The following is a 25,845-nucleotide window of genomic DNA, read 5'->3' as shown; positions in this document are numbered from 1 at the left end:
AAGACTTGAGGATCTGAGAATTTATGCCCCAGTAAACAGCAGGGGGGTGTTCTGTTGTATTCCAGTGGCACTGCAGCTGTTCCTTGCCATGGCCTCAGCTGTGGATACATGAGATACATGAGAAGCAATGGAGGAAAACAAAACAACCACAGAAGAAAACAGAGGTTAACATTTTTTGGGGAAAAAAAAACAAACAAACCAAACCCATGCACACAGCCAAGTAAAATCCTGTACATTAAAAACCTGTTTTATTGTGAAATTGCACTGCAATTGGTACCAAAGTTCTTTATAAACACAATATACAGTAAAATATTTTACACAACACGCTGGGCATATGCTTCAGTTACAAAATGCACACAATTCTCTGACAGCAAGCAACCTCAGGATGTGAGGCTGCCTTTAGTTCTACAGAGCAGGCCACTGTGCTACCATAACATGGCAGTTCATTTAAACACACTCAGCATCTCCTCAGAAAGGCCAGAAATGCTGTATATTCCACCTCAAGTTTATTTCACGCTGTTTAGAATGGCTGTGAGTAATGGACCTTTATTCCAACCCCCTCCTTGCAGAGAGGGCTCTTCAATTCTCACTGTTCAGAAACAGATTGTTTGTGAGGAAGAGCACAGGGTGGGTGAAAATCAGGGCTGAGATTATTTCCACCACTTTTCAGTTGGGCAAAAAAAAGCAAAAATGAAGAAGTAAAGCTCCACATCTCCTTTTCCTCTCCCACATCTGTTACTCACATGCATGCGTATGAATATGAAAAGGAAATGTGGAAGACATTCCTGTCACGCTGCCTCATGAAAGGCTGGGCCCTTTTTTTTTAATACATAAATTACAAATGTAAATTAGAGCTTCTGAACTTATGAAGCTAATAAATGCTTAACAGAAAATAACACACTGAAGGAAGCCATGGCTCCTTAGTGCTCTAAGTGCAAACAACTCTGTGCATCCCAACGTAATTAACGCTGCTGTCTTCTTACCTAACACTGCAGAAATACTTCATCTGTGCCTCCAGCTAACTGCAGCATTTCTGCATCACACCTACCACACATTTCCAGATGAAAATGTAACACTGAAACACGAACAGCATCCTCACAGCTGTGTAAGTTCCCTTAATGCTTAGACCAAGTTTGCATTCATCCCAAACCAAGCATGGATTTTGTGCTCCCAATTGCCATGGAGTGCTGAGTGAAACGGGAACAAACCTGACCACTGCTTGGAAAGCACTGGGAAGAAGAAAGCAGGAGCAGAGAGAACAACGTACAGCAGTTTGTTTACCTTCCTGATAATTGCTGGCAGAGATTTGCAGATCAGCCTGCAACTGACAGAGAGACAAGATGCAACTTCTGGCCCTACACAAAAACATTCAGCTCTCCAAGTACTGGAATATGCTTCGGCTTCGACTCGTTTGCTCTGTGCTGTCAACCCTGGGCCGTTTGGCAAGAGAAGTTATAGCTGCAGAAGGAGCTCTTTTTGTCACCTGCAGAGGAAGAGAGCACACGTGAAGCACTCCAAGATTCAATTCTGAAGGACAACAGAATTATTTGGTGTGAGATCACATTGCTGCACTGCAGGAAATCACAGAGAATATTTCCAACAGCGGTGCTCCCAACTGCCTGGCAGTGTTTGGTGTCTGCATGTTCAAATAAGCTGCAGAACTGGAGCACAATCGTACACAAATCTTTACCTGATGTTTTGATTTCTCCTTTGCCTCTTCATTCTTGTCTGGGGAAAGTGTGTGAAACACAAAGTTCCTGGAGTTCCGAGGTGCATTTGGGTTAAGATCTGACATTGCTGCTAGTTTCTGAAGGATATCTTTGGGTCTGTTCAAGAGAGACCCATTTTTAATCTGAAGAACAAAGAAATGTTGCATTAACCACTCGCATGAACAAGACAGCTCTTTTTAGCAGCAGATTACCCTCAATAGAGAAGAATATTGTGTACCAAAATGTTATTGCTACCACTATTTCCTCACTACCTTACAAACCAGTCATAGCTGGAATCTAGGCTCAGCTGACTCCAGTGTTCCAGATGCAGTTTGGAAATGCCATCTTCCAAAACCAATACCAACCTGGATGTCACTGGCAGGTCTGAATGCTTCAAATGGGTTCGTGGGCAATAGCTTTGCATCTTGTACCACTACTGCAGGGCTTGCTAGCAGACACAAACAGGAGAACATCAGTTTATGAACTTACTTTGCAAGAATACAACTTTATATCAAAAGGAGGAATTTAGAATTGACAACATACTGCAGACAGAAAAAACCCAACAAGCTGCACTGAGCTACACCACGAGCTGCACAGCTGGTAAGATTGCTCTGGCAATCAGTATTGACATTTAGAAGGGAAAATTTGGTTTTGAGACAATTTTGCACACTTGAAAGAGTCGTGCTTTTACTCCAATCGGGGAAAACCTGAATGCATTTTCAGGACCTTACAGTTTTTCCTTAAGTCACAGATATTTGGAGTAGCTGCTAGGAAACACATCACTTAGATCTGTGATTTAAAGGATGACAAAGAATGAGACTAAAAGATGCAGAGGAATTGACTTTAACTCCATAGCACTTGTTTTCCAGAGGAAACAAAGTATTTCTTAAGTACACACAACTACTAACAAGCTTGCAGATTGATGCTTTTCTGCCTTCATCTTTTTGAAGCTCAAATGACAAAACCTTGGGCTGGTGTAAGAAAACAAGGTACTGGGGCTTGCTGATCCCCAGCCTGGTTCCCTGGAGACCAGCTAACCATGACTGGAAGTTAAGCTCTCTTCTTTGGTTGTCACTTCAGTAAAAAAAGAAAAAAAAAAGATAAGCCCACCTCTCTTCTGTAGGGACTTTGCAGTCACTTTTTTGGCTAGTTTCATGAACTGACTGTCCTCACCAATGTCTTCCTCCTCCTCCTCCTCCTCCTGCTCTTTATTTTTTTCCTTCTGTAGCAGAGAGAAGATATTTTGTGAAATTGAAAGAGCTCTTATTAGGAATGAGCACTTCATTCAGTAATTTCATGTCTTTCCACTGTAAAGATCAATCTATGACTGGGTTTTTTTCCAGAATGCCACATCTGGTAATGCTACAAAGGACTGAACGAGGTGCCCTGCTGGTACCTGCTCACGAAGCCACTGCTCTCGTTCAAATCTCTCTTTCCTCCATTTTACTTCTGTTTCATCAAACTGTTCATTTTCATCTTCGTTATCAGAATCCCTCTGAAACAAGTCCATCTGGGAAGCATCATCTAGAAAAGGAAAAAAACCCATACATCTTCTCTCTAAGCTTCCATCCCAACTCCCATCTACGGATCAGAAAGGCACCTATGTTTTTCCATCTGAACCTCCTCATCCTGCCAGGCCCATCGCTGTGCAGGTCACCATCAATGAGGTACCTCTCTTGGTACAGGCGTAACTCACGCTTGTCAGCATCAAGCACTGCCTTCCTATCAGGGCAAACAAAAGGCAGAGGCTCAGTGCACATCACTTCTAAGCCATCACCTCAGCCACGCACACAAATGAACACCAGTGTGGCCACTGACATGTGTAATTTCTGTACTTGACTTTCTAACTCCGCTTCGTTAGGGAGGTCCTCGTCAATAACCTCTTCTTCATATTCATTCAGGTCTTCTCCATCATACTCATCCTCACTTCCCACGTCACTTCCTGACAGCTCTGCCTCATCTTCCATGAAATCCTCCAGTTTGCTGTCAAAGAACGGTAGAAGAGTTTAGTTTGGTAGATCAATTATTATCACATAAGTCTTCTGAAAGTCAGCTCTATCTTTGGATGGAAGATCAGCACATATTCTCAAAGAGAAATCATGACTCATAAGACCTGAAAGTTCTTGCACATTTACATATCGAGCCTGCCAACACACAACACCCCCAGATTATTGTCATGCTCTAGACTGCTTGTCAACTGCTTGCCAAATGTGAGATGATAACTGTCACCAAGATGTGTTGCCTGCTAGAATGAATAAAGACCTCAAGACTTGGAAAATGACAGCGATGCACTGCGACCCCATTTTGGTGAGGAAATTCCTGCACTGCTTTCATCCTGACCTTTCCATTTCCCTCTGTAATGGAAATTATAAGGGAAATTTATAATGGAAATCCTCTCCAGCCAACCAGCAGCACTGTTAACCCGTGCAGTTTGGCAGCATCAGTGCAAAAACAACCCCTGGCACTTACAGCTTTTTCTTCGAGCCCTCTCTACGTCTCAGTAGTTCTTCTTCATCACTTACTTCTGCTTCTTCACCATCATCATCTCCACTCTTTTCATCCTGTGAGAGTTTATGGAAATGAAGTTTTATCTAAAAGTGGATTGCTTTATAATGACAGCTTCTTCTGTCCTTCAGTCCATAAACACAGAATAAAACAGCAGGGAACTTAAAAAAGATTTACTTTGTTAATATTATGCTATTCTGGATCTTAAGTTGACATTTTAAATGGTCTAAATTGCTCTCTATTTTTTCCATTAACTTGTTCTGGATGCCATTGTATTTTGCATTGATAAATATATTTAAAAAATGATAAGCTGAGTTCTGAGTCAGAATGCCACATCATTCTGCTTCGCTTTATCATTTCATACCTCTTCACTCTCAAAAGCATTGTCATCTGTTACAAGCTGAAAGTCACCAAGCTCCTCGTGCTCCTCGTCTTCCTCTTCCCTAGGGGAAAATGAGTGAAATGAGACAAGTGCCACCACAAGCTTCTGTAAATCCCTGAAGAATAATGCTAACCTGTCTGTGGGAAAGGAGCCTGAACAAAGTGCCAGTGCTTCTGCCATTGGGTCCTCTAAGTCGCTGTCCTTTTCTGCCTTGGAAGAAACTGATGATGCCCACGTTGGAGAATCTGCTACAAGAAAAACAGTGAGGTGATGACTTACTAGACAGATACACTTTAGCTTTTAGAACGTTGGAGAACATCTTAGAAATGACAGCATGCACCAACAAATTATCACAGCTCTGAGAAGTCTCTCAAGTTCCACGTTCTGCGTTATTGCCCAGAACTGGAACGTGTGTTAGTGTAAAGCTCAGAAACCCAGCCAGCAGCAGAGCTGGGGACAGAATTCAGGACATACTCTGAGTCACAAATTTCCCAGAGCAAAGATGGAGCAGTTCTTCCATGTTTTGTTTCTTGCTGCTGCTGGTACTCGGCACGTGCTCAGCTTGACTGCTAAACTGCCCAGAACACAAGTCCAGTAATTCATCCATGTTGGCATCCATTGCATTCTCATCCATACTGGCTAGAGTCAGCCTGTGCTTTGAGGACTGGTATTTAGTTCTGTGTTGTCCAACATTCAAGAACCTGAAAGAAAGCCTGCAGTTAGCAAAATCTTGCTGTCCTGTATGTTCTACCTCTGTGAAAGGGCACCAAATATCATCCTTTACATCTGTAACCTACCCATCTGCATCCAGCAGCTGGCTCTGGGTGTCATCTTCCAGAGAAAACTGAAACTGGGATTCTCCAGCCCCTGGAAACAAACTCTTTGGTTCAGGAGAGGCATTATACAGGTCCTGGGAATCTTCTATGGGAAGAGAGGGCTCAGACATCTTTCCCGAGCTCTAGGCAAAAGAAGGTAAAGTAAACAAATTAATTACTTTGCAATCCTAGAAATCAAAAGCAAGAACCAGATAAAACATTTACAATATTTTTAGGGATAAAAAGAAGTGAAGGATTTCCAAGTTGCGCTGAAGTCAAATGCTGTGCAAATATATTTAAAGCAGAGATCAAAAATCAGATTACAGCATCTTTTCTTTGAGGCTTTAAAGACATTTTAAACTCCAGGGATGTTTGCTTGCCTGAAATCTTACTCATACAACTGCATTTGGCTAGATGCCTTCTCCTTGTGTTATTTTTCCCAAAAACATGGCAGGATAAAATGCATTTATTCATCGTGTTCATATGAGACACAGCCAGGAGGAGGAGCCTCACCTTGGAAGCAGAGCTGATAAAACTTGTTTTGAAAAAACCTGGGGAAGGTGACCTGAAACCTCCTGCTGCAGGTAAAAAGTTCCCTCCACGCGACGTCTGTTTGTTACAGGGCTGGTAGGATGGAATCATGGAGCCAATCAACTCAAAGCTGCTGTTGTGGCTATTCTCTTTTGCTGGTGTTGGTAGAGAAAATGAATCATCATCTTCTGAAAAGAAAGTTTAATATAATGCTTATTTTCTCTTCTGTGGTCCAGTAATCCCCAGGTACTACTTCACAGCACTGACACCTTGCAAAGAGTTCATGATTTTATGCTTAGTTTGGATTTTTTTCCTGCACTTTTGGAAACTGAATTTAATCTGACTGAATTTTGATTGTTCACATCTTTTTCCCCAGTGTTACTTTGAACTTTACTTTCCTCTTTGTTTTTTTCCATGCTCTCCTAAGTTTTCACTCCTAACTTCCATGGCGACGCCATGCGAACATGAAATGAGATCAGAGCAGTGCCAGAAACAAACCCCACATAGAAATATCTGCATGTGCCACGTGAAAAAAGTAAAAATGAAGCTAACACAGCACTTCTGCTTTACCTAACTTGGCAGGATCTTTGTCTGCAGCTTCTTCACCTTCGTGTTTCTCATCAGCAAGGGAGTACCTGTAATTAATTACATGAAAGGTATTTGTTAACGTACACGAGATTAAGTGCCATTAGCTATCATACCTAATTGCAAGGAATGAGGTATCAAAAGATCTATTAGATAATCATAATGATATCTATAACGTCTAAAATATCTATTGCTCAAGAACAGTTCTCTAAGTTTTGTCATCTTACCCCATTTTGGAGGAGCTGTCCTTGAAGAGCATCAACGTAGACTCAGTTGAAGGCAGTTTGGGAGCAGAAGCACAATCTGCAGATTGCTCCACCTTTTCTCCATCAATTGACTCTCTGTCAGTTTCTTTGTCACCGTCTTCAACTTGTTTCTCTTCCAAATCTTCATTGTCTTCCTCTGCCTCATCAAGCAGAGATTCCACAGCCTAAAGAACATCCCCAAATACAGCAGATACACTGTGGTTATTCTTGGAGCTGTCACCCTTCCTGCAAGTTTTTTTTCTAACACATGGAGGAGAACACTGAGCGACACCCAGTTCTTCCATCCCCCATTGGACTCTGAGACAGTCCAGAAGTGCTCAAAATGGGCACATTATTCTGACCCTCTCTAAAAACAAAGATCTGTGGCAAACTCCACCCCAGGTCAGACAGGTATGCATACATTCCATAGAAATTGTCCACTGCTAGGAACAAGGCCAGACATTTGTATGAGTGACACCAAAAATTGTTGTACATGTTAGCTTTTAATGCTTTTTAGGCAAATAAATACTAATAAATTCAGTTTAAAATACTAAGAAATCTGTACAAGATAACCATAGGGTTTTTTTGGTGTTTTCTAAGGAGATTTAGTGGCAATCACCCAACAGTAGTAGTGTACAAGAGCCTACTTTCACTGAGGAGAATCAGAATTGAGAATCCAAGTGGGTTATGTGGATATGTTGCACACAGACCTCATGATCGCCTTCCTCCTCTTCCTCAGACTCATCTGTCATCTCTTCTTCCTCCTCCTCCTCCTCCTCCAGCAGCTCCTCATTATCCAGTTTGAACAACGCCTGCCGTTTCTGGCGCTCCTCAGTCCTGCGGAGCTTCATGGCCTCCTGCAGTTTTGCTTTCAGCACTTGCAGCTTTTCACCTGGACAATGAATGAATCCATACATCATCAGATGCACTACACTGAATCCTTTACTTGGCCACTTCCAAGCATCCCATCCAGTGCCACTACACACATATCAAGGCTATTTAAAACCAACTCATTTGCAAATGTTCTCATTGATTTGTCAGCTGGAAGAGATGGAGAGTTAGCTTCCATAAATTCCATGTAGAGAGACAATGCCTTCCATGGGCAGATGTGCTGTAGCACATGAAATAATTGTGAGCAGCTAAAAATAGTGCATGCCCATAGGACTGCCCAAACAATTTCTTTTTCTTTTCATAGATACTGGGAGAGTCACATTCCACATACATTTTTCTTTGCAAATATATATATTTAGGAGCTGCAATACAGAATTAAGGAAGCACAAGAGATCTACGAAGTAAGAATAGCTCACAAGGAGCCTGAGAGTTACATTTGGAAGGGAGAACAGCATGAACATATGGCTATGTAAAAGTTTGGTAAAGATGGGGAGAAATTCAGAGCAGTCACAAAAATCTGACTGTGACAACCTGATCAACACTGACCAGTGCTATTTATGAGGCCTATTAAGATTCTTCAAAACCAAACCAAACCAAAACAACAGGATACACATTAGAAAAACATTCCTTCATCTCTCTTTTATGGGCAGCATTAGAAGAAGGGGAAACAGGGGAAAAAAAAATACAGGGTGATTTCCAATCAATCATCACAACCCCCAAACTGACCTGGCTTTGTGTGCACTGCTTCATCCAGGCTCTCTGCAGCTAAAACTGCTGGCACCACGTCTGCTTTTAGTTCCTCCTTTCCTTCAGCCGTGGTTTCCTTACGAATAATGTTCATGTTTATGGTCCTTTCTACTTTGGGTTTCGAAGTTTGAAGAGTGTGCTTCAAGAAACATGCCTTCAAGGCTTCTAAATCTTTAAATACATGTTGATTGCATGCAAATTAAATGAATTTGATAGTATTAAATTTGTATCGAGAGCAGGTCTTGAAATTTTTTCAAAAGGCATTAATTAAAAACTGTAAACCTCAGACATTTTGGTAATTGTAAAACAATTTGACTAATAATCAGTCATGACAGAATATTTTTGCAGTAGTAGTACTAAATGACATTCCCACTGAGTACAATGTACTCACATGAACTCAACTCTACACTTCCAGCCACCAGGAATCTCTAAGTTTCTGTTAACAAATATATTTAAGACTAATGGCTCATCAACAAAGAGCTGGGGTAAGCATTCCTTCAAGCACGTGAATATTAAGGAATCAGAATTTCCCTTTCCAGCATCAGTTAAAAGAAACACATCTATACTGGTAAGAAAACATGCCTGACTCTGCTCTGAACCTGAACATTTCTCAAGAGGTTTTCCTTTTCAATTCAGCTTCGCTCTGCACACTTAAGAAGATCTGACAGTATTACAAAAATAAAAGTGATACCTTTATTCAACTCAGATTCATCGAGGTTTATAAAAGATTCATTGCCAGAGCAGATTCTTGGCTTGATGGTCAAATCGATTCCCAGCTCACGGAGTTTCTCCAATTTGGACTTCTTCACTTTTTCAGGCAGTGCTGCCAACCCAGGCCCCACCTGTTGGTTGTTTCCCAGGCCTGGTGCTGTTTCATCTCTTTGCTCAACAGCACTGCCTCCAACTGGTAGAGGAATTTCACTCTCTTTCTGTTCACTGCAGTTGGTGCTTAGGACTGATTCTTGTTCCTCTCTTTCCCTGGCAGTTGTTACAGCATTATGAGAATCATCATTGTTCTTTCCAGACTTCTCAGCAGAGTCTCCTGTCAAGTTCTCCCCCACACCAAGGAGAGGATCTCTGGCAGCAGCATCCATGTCTCCACCAAGGTTTGCTTCTGGCTCATTAGCTGCTGATTGATCACCTTCTGTTGGCCCATCTTTGCAATCTGTGCTTGAGGTCTTCGTGCCTGCAGCCTCTTCATTTAGGGTGAACTGATATTTAGTGGACCTAACGAAGGCAGGAAGAAATACATCATCTATGGCTATCAGGAAAGGAGAGGAAAGGCTGAGAACAAATTGAGAGAAGAAAATAATTTCCTCTCATTGACGCGTAAGAAAAAGTGAAGGATAAAAGTCTGGAAAACTTCATTTTGAGAAAACCATAGTACAATTTCTCTACACTGTTCTATATAAACAAATTCCTAACAGATTTTACACCTATCTGAGTATTTTACTACATGTTATTCAAAACAAGGTATTTCCAGATGTTTATTGCATCAGAAGACTCTAACAAAAAAGCAGTAGTTTCTTTTTAAGGCTCACCAGCAACAGTGACTGCACAAAAAGCAGGCGTGCATGTGAGACAGCCCTGTAGCCCACAAGAAAGTCTGCTCATCCCCCAGAAGCTAAGTTGGGATATCCTAAATGTTTATGAAAATACATGAGGAAGGTTTGAGTCCTTACTTCAGCAATGCCATGGCATTTCCTTCATACACTGGTCGAGATCTACGCTTGAAGAATTCGTGAACACTTTTGGCCTCAGGCATGTGGTATGGGAGAGACACAGATGATTCTACCAGAGAAACAAGGTGCAAGAAAAATCGAAGTCATCTAAGGCATTTATACCTTTAAAAAGGTCCTTGATTAAAAACAGTCTTTTACTCTTCAACCCTAAATAATTAATGCCAGGTAAAAGAAAGATCTGTTCTTTCAGACAAATCCTTTCTGTTTCTCCCCTGAATTTCTTACTAGTTTAAATCCCACTACATACTAAAAATAATTCAGCTGTACCTCTAATAAGCCGCTGGGTCTCACTATGTAGCTGTTTAATGGCTTCCTTACTCAACCTTGCTGCTTTCCGCTCCTTAAGAAAAGAAATCTGAAGTCAGAATGGAAAATTTGGGATTCTCTATTCTCTGAATAGCTGTTTTTCCTCTTTCAAGTTACAAGGAGGCAGCACAAAACAACTAAATGAAATAGCAAAACAGCAAACCAACAAAAACATCAGATAGCATTGAAAAGATAAGACACAAAAAACTCCCAATGGTTTGAGTAACTGCAACAAACAGAATACTTCACCTTTCTTTTTGGTTCTTTTAATGCACGTTCCTCATTATCATCATCAAAGACATGTTTGTAGCCTTGGTCCTCAGAAAGCCCTTCTTTGTTCTGCAGTGCATAAAGGAGAGATCCATTTGTTTGATAGATAGATAGGCACAGTGAGGGCAAACAGGTCAAAATATATAATGACAGAATCATAACTGGTCACGAAAACAGCAAAAAAAAAAAAAACCAACGAGCACAAATCCTGTGTAACACTATGGCAGATTTCCAAAGCTTCTACTGTAGCCTTATAACTTTCCAATACCACTTTCCTCTACCTTAAAGAACAAAAACCTGAGGACTATTTTACCCTGTTATAAACAACTGTAAAAAGTACAATCGTCAAACAGTTTCACATATGCTCAAATAAAATGCTTCCTGCTAGTATCTAACAATGTTATGTTGCTATACCTTGTATTTCTTTATTTTCTCTTTCACTGCTGCTCGTATTGACTCTATTGACTCTTCATCCCCTGGGAAGGAATCGTTTTCCTCTTCTAAGCCATTATCGAAAAGTTCTTTGTCATCAAGAAGACACCCACTGTCATTAAAAGGAAACCTCTCACCACCATCCACCTGCTGGCCCTAAAAAGAAAATATTTGAATTATTTGTTCCAGGATTTCCTCTTCAGTTCTTTGACTTGCATTTAAGATTACTGTCAACAGATCTCAAGGAAACTTAGAAAAAGCGTATGCCAAACTTAGCCTAGAATCTTCCATGCCCTGTAAGCCAGGCATGTTCACTTCAGAGCACTGCAGAACAGATGAACTAAATTCATGGAGCAGCGTTCCCTAAATACACAGGACTCTCAATAGTCCTTGTGGATACCATACCCTATCTGTTGTAGTAATGAGGACACAAAGGATGCAGAAACATTGAAACAAAACAATAATACTGTTAAACATGTAATTTAATGCAGAAAGCATCTGAGATTTTCTGCCAAAAGCATGTACCTCCGAGCTTGGCTTCTTCTCTTTTATAAGCTGTTTGATGGACTCGGCTCTTCTCTCCCTCTCCTTTCTCCTTCTAGGTTTTCCTACAGATTTTTCAGCTGCCTCGTCTTCAAAACTATGTTTATGCTTTCTGGATTTTTTCCCAGATTTCAGTGGTCTCTCCTCTCTCAGCTCATTCTCAGACAAGACAGACTTCCTGCTCGTGTCAAGATTTTCAATTTGCAAATTGTCACCAGTGTCACTGTCATCGCTGTCCAGCAGAGCCTGGCGAATCCGAGATTTCTTGTTTTTCCGGGCAGTGACCTCTTTTTCCTCTCCATTTTCTGTGTCTCCACCCAGAGTGTCATTCTGCACAGAACAGTCACCATCCTCTCCATCTTCACTTTCGCTGTCCTGAAGCACCTTCTTGCCTTTTGCTTTTCTGCTTACAAAAATCTCTTCTTCTGAATCTGACAAATTATATTAAAAGAAAAGAAGCGATGTGTGCTATGGAAAAGTACATTCCACTGGTTAATTAACAAGCAATTGGTTACTTATAAAGCTACAAATGTTAAATTTTATAGATGTCAATGACTGTAACCGTTGACATCGGTTGTATCAGCATGAAAACAAATATTCAAAATCCACCTCTTCAAAAGGCTGGAAAAAAAGGCAAAACTGAAAATCCTTCACTGATAAATCAGTAATTTGAAATAATAAAACCATAGTTGGTAAAGCAAACCATAAAAAGGAAGGAAATGAGCCCGTTTACCACTTCCCTTTCCATACCTTGAAACCCCCTTTTCTGCAGCTCTCTGGCCACATCCTAAGCAACAAAAGCGGCACTTTAGCCTTGTACAGCAGCCCAGCAGATCCCCACCACCCAGGCAGCCCTGTGTGAAGTCCGGGAGCCCCATTACAGACCTGCATCCTGGGGACACACGGTGCCGGTGGGCGGCCGGCCCGGTGAAGGGGGCTCAGCGCTGCCCTGCCCGCTGTCTGAGTCACTGCCTGAGTCGCTGCCGTGGGCCTTCAGCACAGCCACATCCAGCTCTTCTGGTTGCAGCTACAAGGCAAAGGGCGGCTTTCCTGAGCACCGCGTTTATACACGAACGGCTCTTGGGGCCTAAATCCACCCCGAGGCCTTGGCTGAGCTCTTCCATAGGATCACGCACGCGTTATTGGCACTCATTTATTTATACACTTATTGACACACTCCGTCAATCTTTATTGGTATCTAATCGTGCTTCAGGTGACCTCGCACACAGACAAAACAAGGCAAACGGCGCTCAGGCCGATCCCCCCTGTGAGCGACGCGCCCCAAATAAGGCACAAGGCGCCATCCGAACGGCGGCACCGCCCGCGCGCCCTCCCTTCGTGCACTGCGCCGCCAGGCCAGACCCCGCCCCTCCCTCCTGCGCGCGCGGAGATAGGCCGCTATGAGCTTCCCAGAGTGCATCGCGAGGCGGAAGAGAGCGCCGCCGCTGGGCATGCTGGGAAGTGCAGTTCTGAAGCGAGGCGGGGAGTCGGTGGTCTGAGTCAGCTCACAGGCAGCTGAGGAGGCGCCGCCGTCTCGCTCGGTGCTCATCCCAACCCTCCACCGCGTCGCGGTCACGGGAGCTGCGAGGCCCCCGGTAGCCGCCAGCCGAACGTGCGGAACGGTACGAACTCACCTCAGAGGGAGCAGCCGCCATGGCCCGGATCGGACGCAGTCGCAGCGCTGCCGCGTAAGAAACCTCTTCAAGTCTTCGCGCGCTGCCCTAGCCCCGCCCTGCTTCCGGAACAGCCAATCCTCGTTCATTACGTCCCTTTAAGTCCCACCTCCCCTGTATTTGATTGGGAGATTTTTTTCGCCTTGCCCCGCCCTCTCCAGCTCGCCCAATCACCGCTTGCGCAGTGGGCGCCCTCCCGCTCTCCCCGTGGCGGCGCTCTCCCGGTCAGGGCGGAGCGAGGCGCCCGGTGTGCGGAGCTGCGTGAGGTCCTTCGGCTGTCCACAGCCGCGGGGCACGTGTGGGAGCCCCGGTGCTGGGCCTGCGGAGGTCGCAGCCACACCGTTACCCGAACCCGCGCGGTGTGGGATCCGGCTCACAAATAGGTATGACGGGTCTGTACGTTGTAGAACATAAAATGATTTGTATTTTTTTTTTTTCGTTGAAGTCAAATAACAGTCAGGTGCTGCCTGTCCTGAGGGGGAAGGAAAGGAAAAACAAAACAAAACAAAACTTCAGAGGCGTTTGGTCACGGATCTGTGGGAGATACGGATCTTTGTGGTGGTTCCCGTATCCCCAACGCACCTTAGAACGGAGGGAGCGAGAAAAGCAAACGCGACCTGCAGAGAGGCTGCGGGGCGGCCCGGCGCCTCTGTTACCTCACGGCTGCCTCCGAACAGAACCGGCCTTTGGGTCCCCGTCCCCTAATCGTGAACGGAGGCGGCGTTCTGAGGAGGGGAATTAAGAAAATTAAAAAAAAAAAAAAAAAAAAAAGTGCGGCGAACGGGAGCGGAGCCGCGCTGTGAGGCAGCGCCGTGAGAGAGGCGGGGCGGAGCGGGGCCGCGCGCTCACCTGTTGAAGGCCGCGCCGGCGCCCGAAGAGTGCGTAGCGACGTGCGCGCCCCCGCCGGCAGGGGGCGTTGCGCGTGCGCGAGCCGGCGGCGCCGAGCGGCGTGGAGGGGGCGCTTCTTCCTCCTCCTCCTGCTGCTGGGCCGGCGGCGGGGGGCGCGCACGGCGGGAGGCGGCGCGTGCTGGCGGCGGCGGCGGGGGCGCGCTCGGGCTCGGCGGCGCAGCGGGGGGATCGTGGGGATCGTTTGCGCCGCCGCTCGGGGAAGCGGAGCTCCGGCAGCGCGCCCCGCCGCAACCCCCCCCCGGCCGCCGCCGCTCCCCCCACCGCCGCCGCTCCCCCGGTTTCCGTGTCGGGTCCCCGCCCCGGAGCCAATATTCCCGAGATCAAGCGTTACGCGGCGGCGGCGGCGGCGGCGGCGGGGCCCGGGGCGGCCGGCGGGGCCGGGGGAGACCGCAGCGAGGCCGCCGCCGCCGCCGCCATGGAAGCACTGGGACCCGGTGAGAGACGCGGGCGGGGCGGGGGTTGGACGAGGCCCGGCGGGGCCGTGCGAGCGCGGGGACGAGGAGAAGGAAGCGGAGGCCGCGGCACGGTGCCGCTCGGACGGTGGCTGCGCCGGCGCGGCCGGGCCCGGGAGCCGCTGCAGGCCGCTGGGCCGCGGGGAGCGCAGGGAGCGCTGCGAACGGAAAGGATCGGCGTGGAACGGGCCGCCAAGTCCGCGGGAAGTTTGCGGGGCTGAGCTGTCAGTGGGGCGCGGCGCGTCCTTGGGGTGGGCGGCTGTGAGGCTGAGGTGGGCCGTGCCGGGTGTTGTGTCGGTCCGCAGCCTTTGGCTGAACGCTGGTGCTGTTCTGCATGGGGTGTTTTCCCGCTTGTGTTTCTTTACTGACGTGTGCCTTATCTTGGTGCAGTTATTGGGGTAATTGTTAATTTCGTTGAAATATGAAACGTTTATTGACACCGAGGGAACTGGGCTTGTTTAGCGTAGAGCTGAGAAGGCTCCGGGGAGACCTCGTGGTGGCCATCCAGTACTTGAAGGGAGCAGATAAACGGGAGGGGAAGGGCTGTTTGTAAGGGTGGATGGTGATAGGACAAGGGGGAATGGCTTTAAACTGAGACAGAGGAGGTTTAGGTTGGATATTAGGAGGAAGTTTTTCACCCAGAGGGTGGTGAGGCACTGGCACAGGTTGCCCAAGGAGGCTGTGGATGCCCCATCCCTGCAGGCATTCAAGGCCAGGCTGGATGTGGCTCTGGGCAGCCTGGGCTGCTGGTTGGTGACCCTGCACACAGCAGGGGGTTGGAACTGGATGAGCATTGTGCTCCTGTGCAACCCAGGCCATTCTATGATAATTGTAGGGGTTAGGAAGGACCTCCAGAGACCATCGAGTCCAACCCCCTGCAAAGCAGAGCCCTGCCACTCTGAACTCTGCTGTTAAGATAGCGGAGGTTTCTGACAGTCTGCTCTGCAGCTGCACCATGCAGTGTGTCCACACCAGCTGCCTGCACTGCAGGATCCTCTTTTGGCTCTGTAGAGTACTTCCTGTCTGAAGTAACATCTTGAGGTGTCAGAGCCTGTAAATGTCACACAGTGGAAGAAATGAAGAGAAATAGTGCGTATGAACCTCATCAGGCTGATGGGGCAGAAATCCCAATAAAATCAGGGTGGTCTGCAAGGAGGCTTTTAGCTTATTCTCCAGAATCCTTTGAGAAGTAACTCTAGAAAGGAGAAGGTTGCACTTCCTTTCGTCAGTGCTGACCTCCTGACAGCCATGTCTGCCCACAGAACTTGTCAATACGAGGCAGGAAAATGGGTAAATATAGTTGTCATTTAATCTCTTGTGGGAGGTCAGTGCTTGCACTTACTTCAGGCTAATTAGCGCAGGATTAATGGATCATCTCTCCCGTATCCAAATAAGCACTGCAAACTTTGATTGCCCTTGATGATTCACACTTGTCGAGATAGCTGTAGCTTTTTGAGGTGCTGACTGCTCCCTACAAGCAGTTCAACTGTGCTCCTGGCCTGGTGGCAATTACTTATGCAGGTGCAGAGGCAGCAATGCATCGTGTGGGACGTCTGCACCCAAACAGCCACAGTGCTGCAGCAGCTTTGGCACGGATGTGTCAGTGGGCTCCAGCTGCTCTGAGCCATTCTGCTGCCAGCCGTTCTGAGGTCGGTGCCCTCGGGTGGAATTTCAGTGTGGTGGCCATCGCTTGGCTTATAAACCCGAGTGCAGAAGGCTCCTTTCATTTGGTCTTAGCTTTAGTGCAGGATTGTGTTAAGCTTATTGTTGCACACTGAGGTGTACCCAAATATGAGCTTCATCCTCCTACGGCTTATCTGCTTCTCTGCTCTTCTGGTATAAGCTCTGAGCCCTTGATTTAAATGGATACTGGCAGGTTGACACTTTTGATACTGAACTTGCCCTTAGTTTTATTGTTACTTCATTGCTACTCTTTTACTCTGCTTTGCTGCTCAAGAACAGAGGGAAGAAACACTGATCACACTGCGTGCTGGCAGATACAGACAAAAGCCATGAAAAGATCAACTCTGCTTTAAATGCAGTGTGGGTTGTGATAGATTGAACAACAACAGAAAGTGTTTAATCTTGTTAATATGGTATCTCAGATCTTAGCACTTCGAGGAATTTACCTGAAGATTTACCCAGTGACCAGCTTGCAGGGAGTGCCTTTTTAAGCCTCTCCTGATTTCTTCCTTTGAACTCCTTCTGCAGCCCAAATTACCTTTGCCCAAATAAATTACCTTCTCCACACGTGTTAGGAGTCTGTACCTGTCTGTATGCTTGCTCCATTGCTCTTCAGAAGAAAGCCTAAGCCATGCCTCATTCCTTTCATTGTGTTAGAACTTGCAATCGGGTGGAATTCTGCTCCAGGGGAGAAGTGTTTCATTGTTAATAGAAGCGATGTGTTCATGATGTGAGGGAAACAACCCAACTGGTTTTTTAGCCTGGATCCAATGTGGAGATATGTCTTAAGTTTGGATTAGAGTAAAAGATCTACCTTACTCATTTCTAGATTACAGCAACTTTCAGGTAGAAATTGGGAATGTATTTCATCTGAAGTTTAAGCCCATAATGAAAAGGTGTGGCTTTTGGCTGGTTCTAGAAATGATGTTAGTAGTACAGTTATCTTTCCTTATATAAGAATAGATAATATATAAATGTGTACGTTCCATCTGGGGACTCTGTCGAGTTCATAAACCACAGTTTTGGATAAATGTCACTACAGTTCAGAGAGTGAATTGTGGCATTAACCTACACACATGTGCTTTAGGGAGCACGTTTTCCACTTGGAAGTTGAGAGCTGCTGGGAGGCTGTGGGCTGCTTGGAATGCTCCATCTGCAGGTGTGGGGAGCCCTTTAAGGTTCCTTTCTGCCATGCCAGAAGGATGTTCCAGCTGAATACACCTGAAAAGATGCTGCACTGAGTGATAGTTCTCTTCTGTATTTGACTTTGCAGGGCCCCCAACAAGCCTTTTCCAGCCCCCCCGTCGCCCAGGCCTGGGAACTGTTGGGAAGCCCATCCGCCTCCTGGCCAACCATTTCCAGGTGCAGATCCCTAAGATCGACGTTTATCACTATGATGTGGATATCAAACCAGAAAAACGACCCCGAAGAGTCAACAGGTAGGATCTGCTTCATGGTCATGACACAGTTGTGTCATCTGTTATACAGAGATGTCTGTTAGCAGCTGAGGTGAGGGAGTTCTGCTCTACATTGATAGGGGTGTTTTAGGTGTTGGTGCCTGTCAGTAGAGCCCCAATGAAGAGCACCCCAGCTCACCCCAGGGCAGATGCTTGTATTTGCTCCTGTAGGTGAACAGTTCTTCAGATGGCACTGCCTGTACTGAGTGCATCTCTTCTGACATCAGAGAGTTTGGACAAGTGCCTTGCATATTTATATTGACACTTCAGTGTCTGAACCTGGAGGTGACTTACAGCAGTCAGCAGCAGAGACTAACTGTGTTTTGGTGCATTGTAACTTTTCCTACCTTGATCCGTTATGAAAACATAGAAAAGGCATTTGAAACCACATCAGACCATTGCTGATTTTCCTGTTCTCTGACCTAACTTGCTACATCCCTCTGCAGGGAGGTGGTGGATACTATGGTGAGGCACTTCAAGATGCAGATATTTGGTGACCGGCAGCCTGGATACGATGGGAAGAGGAACATGTACACTGCACACCCGTTACCCATCGGCAGGGACAGAGTGAGTGTTACTGTGAGCAGCTCAAACCTCGTGCAGGAAACTGCCAGGGTGCCATTGGAAGTGTTTTTATTGGCAGTGGGTGGTGGTGGTGGTGTTGTTACAACGTTGCTTAGCAGTGTAACGTAATGTTATGGAAGTCTGCTGCAGTCCTTAACAAAAGCTTCTGCTTGGCTTTATCTGGAAGGTGGATATGGAGGTGACGCTTCCAGGAGAGGGGAAGGACCAGACTTTTAAAGTGTCCATTCAGTGGGTGTCAGTCGTCAGCCTTCAGATGCTGTTGGAAGCTCTGGCAGGGCATCTGAACGAAGTTCCTGAGGATTCTGTGCAGGCCCTGGATGTAATTACCCGGCACCTTCCCTCCATGAGGTGGGTACTTGAGGTGTCTGCAGAACTGGTCAGTCTTGTCTCTGTCTTACATTTCTGTTAGTTACCTGCTGCTGCTCTGCTGTTGCCCCTTCGTACTGCAGAAGGGTTGAGGGAAGCTGTTGTGTAATTCAACGCCTGCATTACAAATCTGCACTGGAATAGGGATATTTGATCTGAACTCAAGACTTGTATCTGCTGGTTGTGTTTCCAACTGGAATTTGCTGTAGGCTTTCCAACTGCTCTGCTCGGGTTTTATATGCTTGCCACGAGTTAGCTCTAAAGTTCTGGTGTGCCACAGAAGCGTGTTTCAAACACCCAACTTGAGGAAAGTCTGTTGGAAAGCGATGCTCAAATGAATTATTTCTTTTTTCAGGTATACTCCTGTGGGTCGCTCCTTCTTCTCCCCCCCTGAAGGCTATTACCACCCTCTGGGGGGTGGCAGGGAGGTCTGGTTTGGTTTCCACCAGTCTGTCAGACCTGCCATGTGGAACATGATGCTCAACATTGATGGTATGTAGGCAGTTGAGTCTCATTAATGTAATGGAGTTTGTGCTGCTTCTGAATTAAATATCCTCTTCTTTTATTGTAGTATCAGCAACTGCTTTCTATCGTGCTCAGCCTATCATTGAGTTCATGTGTGAGGTCTTGGACATTCAGAACATCAATGAACAAACCAAGCCTCTGACAGACTCCCAGCGTGTCAAGTTTACCAAAGAAATCAGAGGTAAAGGCTTGTTCTAAAGCCACTGCATCGAAATGCTGTCAATTTATTGTTGTTGTAGTGAGAATTTACGAGGCACTTGGGAAGCTGACCTTTCCTGTTTGCTCTCATCTTTCCCAAAGGTGATTCCCATGTCTGATTCTATTTAGGTGATTTTTATTTTGGGTTTCCAGGTCTGAAAGTAGAGGTTACTCACTGTGGCCAGATGAAGAGAAAATACCGAGTTTGCAATGTTACTCGTCGACCAGCCAGTCATCAGACGTACGTATGCCAGCACTTTGTGATCAGTTTTAAGATCTTGGATTGTTTTGATTTGTTATTTGTACAAGAAAAGTTGATTCTGAAGGGGAAAGAGCTGTGTGGATATGAAAGCGCGTTCAGCCTTAACAGGACAGAGAAGTAATGTGGATTTAGGCACCTGCTTTATTTCCATCAGAACAAGAAAACGGAAGAGTTATCAAAGGCTATAACTTTATAAATAGCTCTGATGGATTGAAATGCTATCATTAAGGAGAAATCCAGAAGCTAAGTAAATAATTGTTTTAAGCATTTCTACTCTGGATTAATTTCCCGCTCTTCTTTTCCCCTTTCAAGATCTGAAACAACAACAACAAACTAACCAGAGCAAATATCCTTCGTAGGTTTCCCCTGCAGTTGGAAAACGGGCAGGCTATGGAGTGCACAGTAGCTCAGTATTTTAAGCAGAAGTACAGTCTGCAGCTAAAATATCCTCATCTTCCCTGTCTGCAAGTAGGACAGGAGCAGAAACACACGTACCTACCGCTTGAGGTGAGGACCTGACTTGCTCTTGCATTGTGTTGTCCTTTGTTAAGTGCTGTGGTGCCACTGTTCACTGTCCCTGTGCAGGTGTGTAACATCGTGGCAGGCCAGAGGTGCATCAAGAAGCTGACAGACAATCAGACATCAACCATGATAAAAGCGACTGCGAGATCGGCGCCGGACCGGCAGGAAGAAATCAGCAGACTCGTAAGTGCAGCTTTGAGCTGACAGCCTGCATCTGTGAGCGTGACTTTGAGAAGCACTGGTGCATATGTAATGATAACCAGATGAGCCAAGAATTGCAGAAGATCAAAAAATCTGACTTCTGTAAAGTAAATCCTTTTAAACAGAAAAGCTGTTGCAAAGAAGACAGAGCCAGCTGAAACGCTAGGTGCAGTTACACAGATACTTCTCTTGTCACCAGGTGAAAAGTAACAGTATGGTTGGTGGACCTGATCCATATCTGAAGGAGTTTGGTATTGTTGTCCATAATGAAATGACTGAGTTGACAGGCAGAGTTTTGCCAGCGCCAATGCTGCAATATGGAGGCAGGGTGAGTCTTCCAGGTCTTGTGAAATACCTTGTTCTGAGGGTGCTGAAATTCATTAAAGGTTCCATGTTATCTTCTCACAAGGATTGCTTTTGTGTGAACTCTGGTTGGCTGTAGACAAAACCAGGCAGCATTTTATTTTTAATTTGCCTTTGGTTTTTACCTAGAACAAGACTGTGGCCACACCAAACCAAGGTGTGTGGGACATGAGAGGGAAACAGTTCTATGCTGGCATTGAGATTAAAGTTTGGGCTGTTGCCTGTTTTGCTCCTCAAAAACAATGCAGGGAAGACTTACTAAAGTAAGTATTTTCCTCTTTATTCAGGATACCTGTTTCAGGGTTTATTTTCCTCATATTTTTGAAAGATGATATGCAGTGTAAGTTAATGATGCATCTAACAGTAAAAAGAGGAGATGATAGTTCTGCAGTGCCTTAAATGTGTGCTGCTTGGGAGGAGGCTTAAACAAAGTTCATAACTGAATTGGCTGGCTAGGAGAGCAGCAATTCCCTTACCACTGAGGTTACATTTCAGGTTGTGGAGACTGCATTCAGATTCTGTCTGATGCTGTTTTTACAGAGAGCTGATGGTGATCTTTTATTCTGAAATCTGAAGTAGTTATAATTGATAGAATGTGATAAGTAGAATTAACAGGAAAGTGGAAGGTGGTGAAAAGACCAGGCTGCATCCATTTGTGTTTTATTCACAGGAGTTTTACAGACCAGCTGCGTAAGATCTCCAAGGACGCAGGGATGCCGATCCAGGGCCAGCCCTGCTTCTGTAAATATGCCCAGGGTGCAGACAGTGTGGAGCCCATGTTTAAACATCTAAAACTGACTTATGTTGGCCTGCAGCTGATCGTGGTGATTCTACCCGGCAAGACACCCGTGTATGGTATGTAGAGGCTGTGAAGTGTCAAGGAGTTGCGTGGCAAGCGGGCATCTCATCATGCATTCATTGGTAGGAGGGAGACAAAGCAGGCAGTGCCTTTTGTATTGTATATACAATGCTCTAATTGTATTTTGGAGATTGGATTATCAGTCCTCAGTGGGGTAGAATCGTAGTTTAGAGTTGGAAGAGACCTTTGAAGGTCCAGCTCCCCTGCAGTGAGCAGCAGCATCCATAGTTGAGTCAGGTTGCTCAGACCATGGCCCTGAACGTCCCCAGGGGCAGGGTGTCCACCACACCTCTGGGCAGCGTGCTCCAGTGCCTCACCACACTCAGCATAGGAGAACCTTCCTCGTATCCAACCTAAATCTCCCCTCTTTAAATCTGAAACCGTTTTCCCTTGTCCTCTCACCACTCGCCCTTTGGAAAGGTACAAAGTGCTTGTGCATTCCTGAAGAGCAGGCTGAGGCTTTGTCAGCGAGCCCTTAAGGGTTTGACCCAGTGTGACACCTGGGGAAAAATAAGAGGAAGATGGTGGAACTGATGGCTTTGTGTAACTGGATCCATTGTCCTGTTTTCTGTCACAGCTGAAGTAAAGCGGGTTGGTGACACTCTTCTTGGCATGGCCACTCAGTGCGTTCAGGTAAAGAACGTGGTGAAAACCTCACCACAAACGCTGTCCAACCTGTGTCTGAAAATAAATGCAAAGCTCGGAGGAATCAACAATGTGCTCGTACCTCATCAAAGGTAAGATGAGATTTAGTGCTTTCCTCGAAGTCTGAATTATCAAACAAAATTCTGGCAGTCTGTTTTGCTGCCTTTCAAAATAATGAGTACATTAGAAATACCTGCAGACTGAAGGGGGCATTTTCTTGCCTTTTCCTACCTTCAGTCTGCCTTTTTCTCTCACCACTTCCATGGCCATACTGTATTTCCTTCCAAACTGGAAGAGGAGACGTTGAGGTGTGGTAAATGCTTGTGAGTTTGTCTGCCTTTGATCCTTCTTTTTTGCTTTTGCTTTCTGTTTCATCTGGAATAGATTGAGGCAGACACCTTCATCTTTAAAGGCCTGGAATGGTTCTTGGATATGCCTTCCTTGGTTGTCTTTTTCTCCTTCCTCATCCCCCTTCTTTACGTTATTATTAAATAAACCTCACTCGTATCAAACAGGCCCTCAGTGTTCCAGCAGCCCGTGATCTTTCTGGGAGCAGATGTCACTCACCCTCCTGCTGGGGATGGAAAGAAGCCTTCCATAGCTGCTGTGGTGGGCAGCATGGACGGCCATCCCAGCCGGTACTGCGCCACGGTGCGGGTGCAGACCTCCCGTCAGGAGACCTCACAGGAGCTGCTGTACAGCCAGGAGGTGATCCAGGATCTGACAAACATGGTGCGGGAGCTGCTGATACAGTTCTACAAGTCCACGCGTTTCAAGCCGACCAGAATCATTTACTACAGAGGAGGAGTGTCAGAAGGGCAGATGAAGCAGGTACTGTCTGATGATTTCTTGGTGCCTGTGAAGGGGTTGGCCTTGATGCTGCATGTGTGGGATGCAATTTGCAGTTATGTTTTGTTTTCCTGCCTAGACAGAAGGTAAAGTTATCCTGGCTGATTGTGCTCCTTGTGAAGTGGCATTTATATTTGGAAGGAAAAATACTGCATGTACTAATTGTTACATCTTCTGTGTCCAGGTAGCTTGGCCAGAACTTATAGCAATCCGAAAGGCCTGTATTAGTTTGGAAGAAGACTACAGACCAGGAATAACCTACATTGTTGTGCAGAAAAGGCATCACACCAGGCTGTTCTGTGCTGACAAAACTGAAAGGGCAAGTATTGTTGGGTTCTTCAGTAAGGAGGTGATGGGGATGTGAATGGGAACGTAGGTGTTTGGCTGATGGGGTGGAATCCATCTCACCCACTGGCAGTGAACTGATTTGTGCAAACAGAAGCAGTTCTGTGCTGGAGCAGGCTTTTCTGTGAGACCAAAATAGCTGGTTCCTCCTGCTTTTTACTGCTCTACATCAGACAGTTTGTTCCCAGCCCCTTTTGGAGTGAGCACACTCAGTATCTCTGGAGCTGTAACCTGATTTTTGTAGTCTTTTGATTCCCAACACGAGCTCATTGCTCAGTCAGTTGTCTGTCCTGTTTTAGATGCATCTGTAAGGTTTGCCTGTGTCACAAATCCATGAGCCAACTAAGGAACCTTTTTTGGAAATGTCTTCATCTTGTGTTTGCTAGAAGAAGATGCATCTGTGGGGTGTGATTGCAAACAAGGGCGTGAAGCCTGTTTCAGAAAGCCTGCATCTTTTCATATTCTAAAATACTTTATTCCACTCTGCAATTTTAATGGTGCTGGCAAGAATTTCATTTTTCTCTGGTCGTGCACCAACTGGATTTGGCGAAGTTCCTAACAATGAACCCACAGAGAACGTTTTCATTCCTCCTATGTAAGTTACCTAAATTTCCCCACGTCTTTCAGCTATAAATTCTCAGGCAGCTGTGAGTAGCGCCTACCTGAGGAGGTATTTTTGGATCACTTCTAAAGGAAGGAAAAAAAAACAACCAACCAAAAAACCCACAGGCTAATAATGAACTTTCCACATTAGGTGGGTAAGAGTGGCAACGTACCAGCGGGCACCACTGTGGACAGCACCATCACGCATCCCTCTGAATTTGACTTTTACCTCTGCAGCCACGCGGGAATTCAGGTAATGCTGCAGCTCTGCCGTGCTCAGGCTGTGGGGCTGAATCCTGACCGCTGTCCTGATGAGTTGATGTTGCTTTCATTTCTAGTTTGGCACATTTACAGTTGCAGCAGTTCGGTGAGTGCCTGCTTGGCGCTTGCACTTCAGTACTGCTAGAAGGAGCAGCGTTCAGATACCTCCTGTGATTTTGCTGATGCTCTCTGGCTGAGCTGTCATCTCTCCTCTGCAGGGAACCAGCCGGCCCTCGCACTACCAGGTCCTGTGGGATGACAACTGTTTCACTGCAGATGAGCTACAGCTGCTGACCTATCAGCTGTGTCACACGTACGTGCGCTGTACGCGATCAGTCTCTATTCCAGCACCTGCATACTATGCCAGACTGGTGGCATTTAGGGCTAGGTACCATCTTGTGGACAAGGATCACGACAGGTAAGGGGCTGCACCTCGCCATCTCGGTAGCCAGACGGTGGACCTGAATCACAGGCTCAGCTGCTCACGGTTCTCTGTATGTGTCTGCATTTTTACAGTGCTGAAGGCAGCCACGTGTCAGGACAGAGCAATGGCCGTGATCCTCAGGCTCTGGCAAAGGCAGTGCAGATCCACCACGATACTCAACATACCATGTATTTTGCTTGAGAGCGTTTGGGAAGATGAGGCAAAGCCAACAACTCGTTCAGTCCTGACGTGTTTTCAATGCCTACTGCTCTAGCTAGGGCCCTTTCTTTCAGACTGCCCACTACCAGCAGCTCTGAACGGTCGCACTGAATCTGGACTGCAAACAATGTCTGATGCACCGACACAATTGAGCCATTTGTTCCGTTCTTTTACGTAATAGAAATTCATAGACTGTCTTTTCTGATGCATTGGACTGAATTTTTACCTCAAAGTGCAAAAGGCCGATCACCCCGACGTTTTTCAAGGACTTGGCACGAAAGGTTTCTATGGAATATTTTGCTAGCGATGGTCTTTAGGTTCCCTTCTCACCCCATGCGTTGATGGTGACGACTGATTCTCCGTCCTCACGCGCTGCTCAGTGACTGCGTAGTATGGCGAAACTCCTCCACTTCGATGTCATTGTTCTCTTGTGTGGGGCCATAGATTTTTTTAATGGAGATTTTAGACTTCACTACTGTAAATGCCTTTTAACAGACGTAACTTTCACAGGTCTTGCAGTTTTCGTCGGTTTTACTAATGACCTTTTTAACCTGCAGACTCGGGCTGCAAAGCAATTGCACTATTCTGCCAGTCCAGACCGGTGGTTCCTGCTCTGTGAATGTGTGACGTGCCCAGGTGGTGATGCCTGTCAGCAGGTTTGCATTGGAACGGCTACCAGTAACACTGCCCTGGTCTCATAACAAACACTGAACCATCGTTTTCTCCCCCCTCTTAAAAAAA

At 45.9% G+C, this 25,845-nt stretch overlaps 2 protein-coding genes and 1 long non-coding RNA gene across 6 annotated transcripts; 1 reads left to right on the top strand and 2 right to left on the bottom strand.

Moving 5' to 3' along the window:
* Nucleotides 1-221: 221 nt before the first annotated feature.
* On the bottom strand, nt 222-13,753 carry CLSPN (claspin). 3 transcript variants are annotated; one of them, XM_048969216.1, is made up of 25 exons: nt 13,338-13,753; nt 12,589-12,730; nt 11,686-12,134; nt 11,143-11,316; nt 10,708-10,797; nt 10,420-10,492; nt 10,093-10,201; nt 9,102-9,637; nt 8,390-8,581; nt 7,483-7,664; nt 6,755-6,957; nt 6,513-6,577; nt 5,925-6,130; nt 5,394-5,554; nt 5,071-5,297; nt 4,730-4,844; nt 4,579-4,657; nt 4,179-4,270; nt 3,528-3,692; nt 3,310-3,431; nt 3,106-3,233; nt 2,820-2,931; nt 2,075-2,157; nt 1,691-1,852; nt 222-1,483 (listed from the first exon to the last, which is right to left on the bottom strand). In XM_048969216.1, exons 1-25 carry the CDS (start codon nt 13,356-13,358, stop codon nt 1,370-1,372), a joined length of 4,002 nt encoding a protein of 1,333 aa, XP_048825173.1. In that variant the 5' UTR covers nt 13,359-13,753; the 3' UTR covers nt 222-1,369. The 3 variants fall into 3 exon arrangements, with proteins under 3 accessions (XP_048825173.1, XP_048825174.1, XP_048825175.1); XM_048969217.1 differs by having other exon boundaries at nt 4,730-4,841; nt 13,338-13,435; XM_048969218.1 differs by having other exon boundaries at nt 5,925-6,127; nt 13,338-13,435.
* AGO4 (argonaute RISC component 4) lies at nt 13,643-25,845 on the top strand. 2 transcript variants are annotated; one of them, XM_048969220.1, is made up of 18 exons: nt 13,643-13,759; nt 17,694-17,859; nt 18,324-18,444; nt 18,629-18,810; nt 19,184-19,320; nt 19,400-19,534; nt 19,705-19,792; nt 20,173-20,320; nt 20,399-20,518; nt 20,736-20,864; nt 21,029-21,162; nt 21,570-21,754; nt 22,336-22,495; nt 22,919-23,234; nt 23,437-23,571; nt 24,352-24,453; nt 24,680-24,879; nt 24,978-25,845. In XM_048969220.1, exons 3-18 carry the CDS (start codon nt 18,340-18,342, stop codon nt 25,084-25,086), a joined length of 2,385 nt encoding a protein of 794 aa, XP_048825177.1. In that variant the 5' UTR covers nt 13,643-13,759; nt 17,694-17,859; nt 18,324-18,339; the 3' UTR covers nt 25,087-25,845. The 2 variants fall into 2 exon arrangements, with proteins under 2 accessions (XP_048825177.1, XP_048825176.1); XM_048969219.1 differs by lacking the exon at nt 13,643-13,759 and adding an exon at nt 14,454-14,719.
* On the bottom strand, nt 13,750-14,326 carry LOC125703991 (uncharacterized). The gene is made up of 3 exons (XR_007381006.1): nt 14,226-14,326; nt 13,959-14,101; nt 13,750-13,848 (listed from the first exon to the last, which is right to left on the bottom strand). It is a non-coding gene; the product is annotated as an uncharacterized LOC125703991 (long non-coding RNA).

The sequence above is a fragment of the Lagopus muta genome, chromosome 23 (assembly GCF_023343835.1).
Source record: "Lagopus muta isolate bLagMut1 chromosome 23, bLagMut1 primary, whole genome shotgun sequence".
In the NCBI taxonomy this organism is placed as follows: Eukaryota; Metazoa; Chordata; class Aves; order Galliformes; family Phasianidae; genus Lagopus; species Lagopus muta.
Note: the sequence above shows the minus strand (reverse complement) of the source record. Positions and strands in the feature narration are given on the sequence as shown.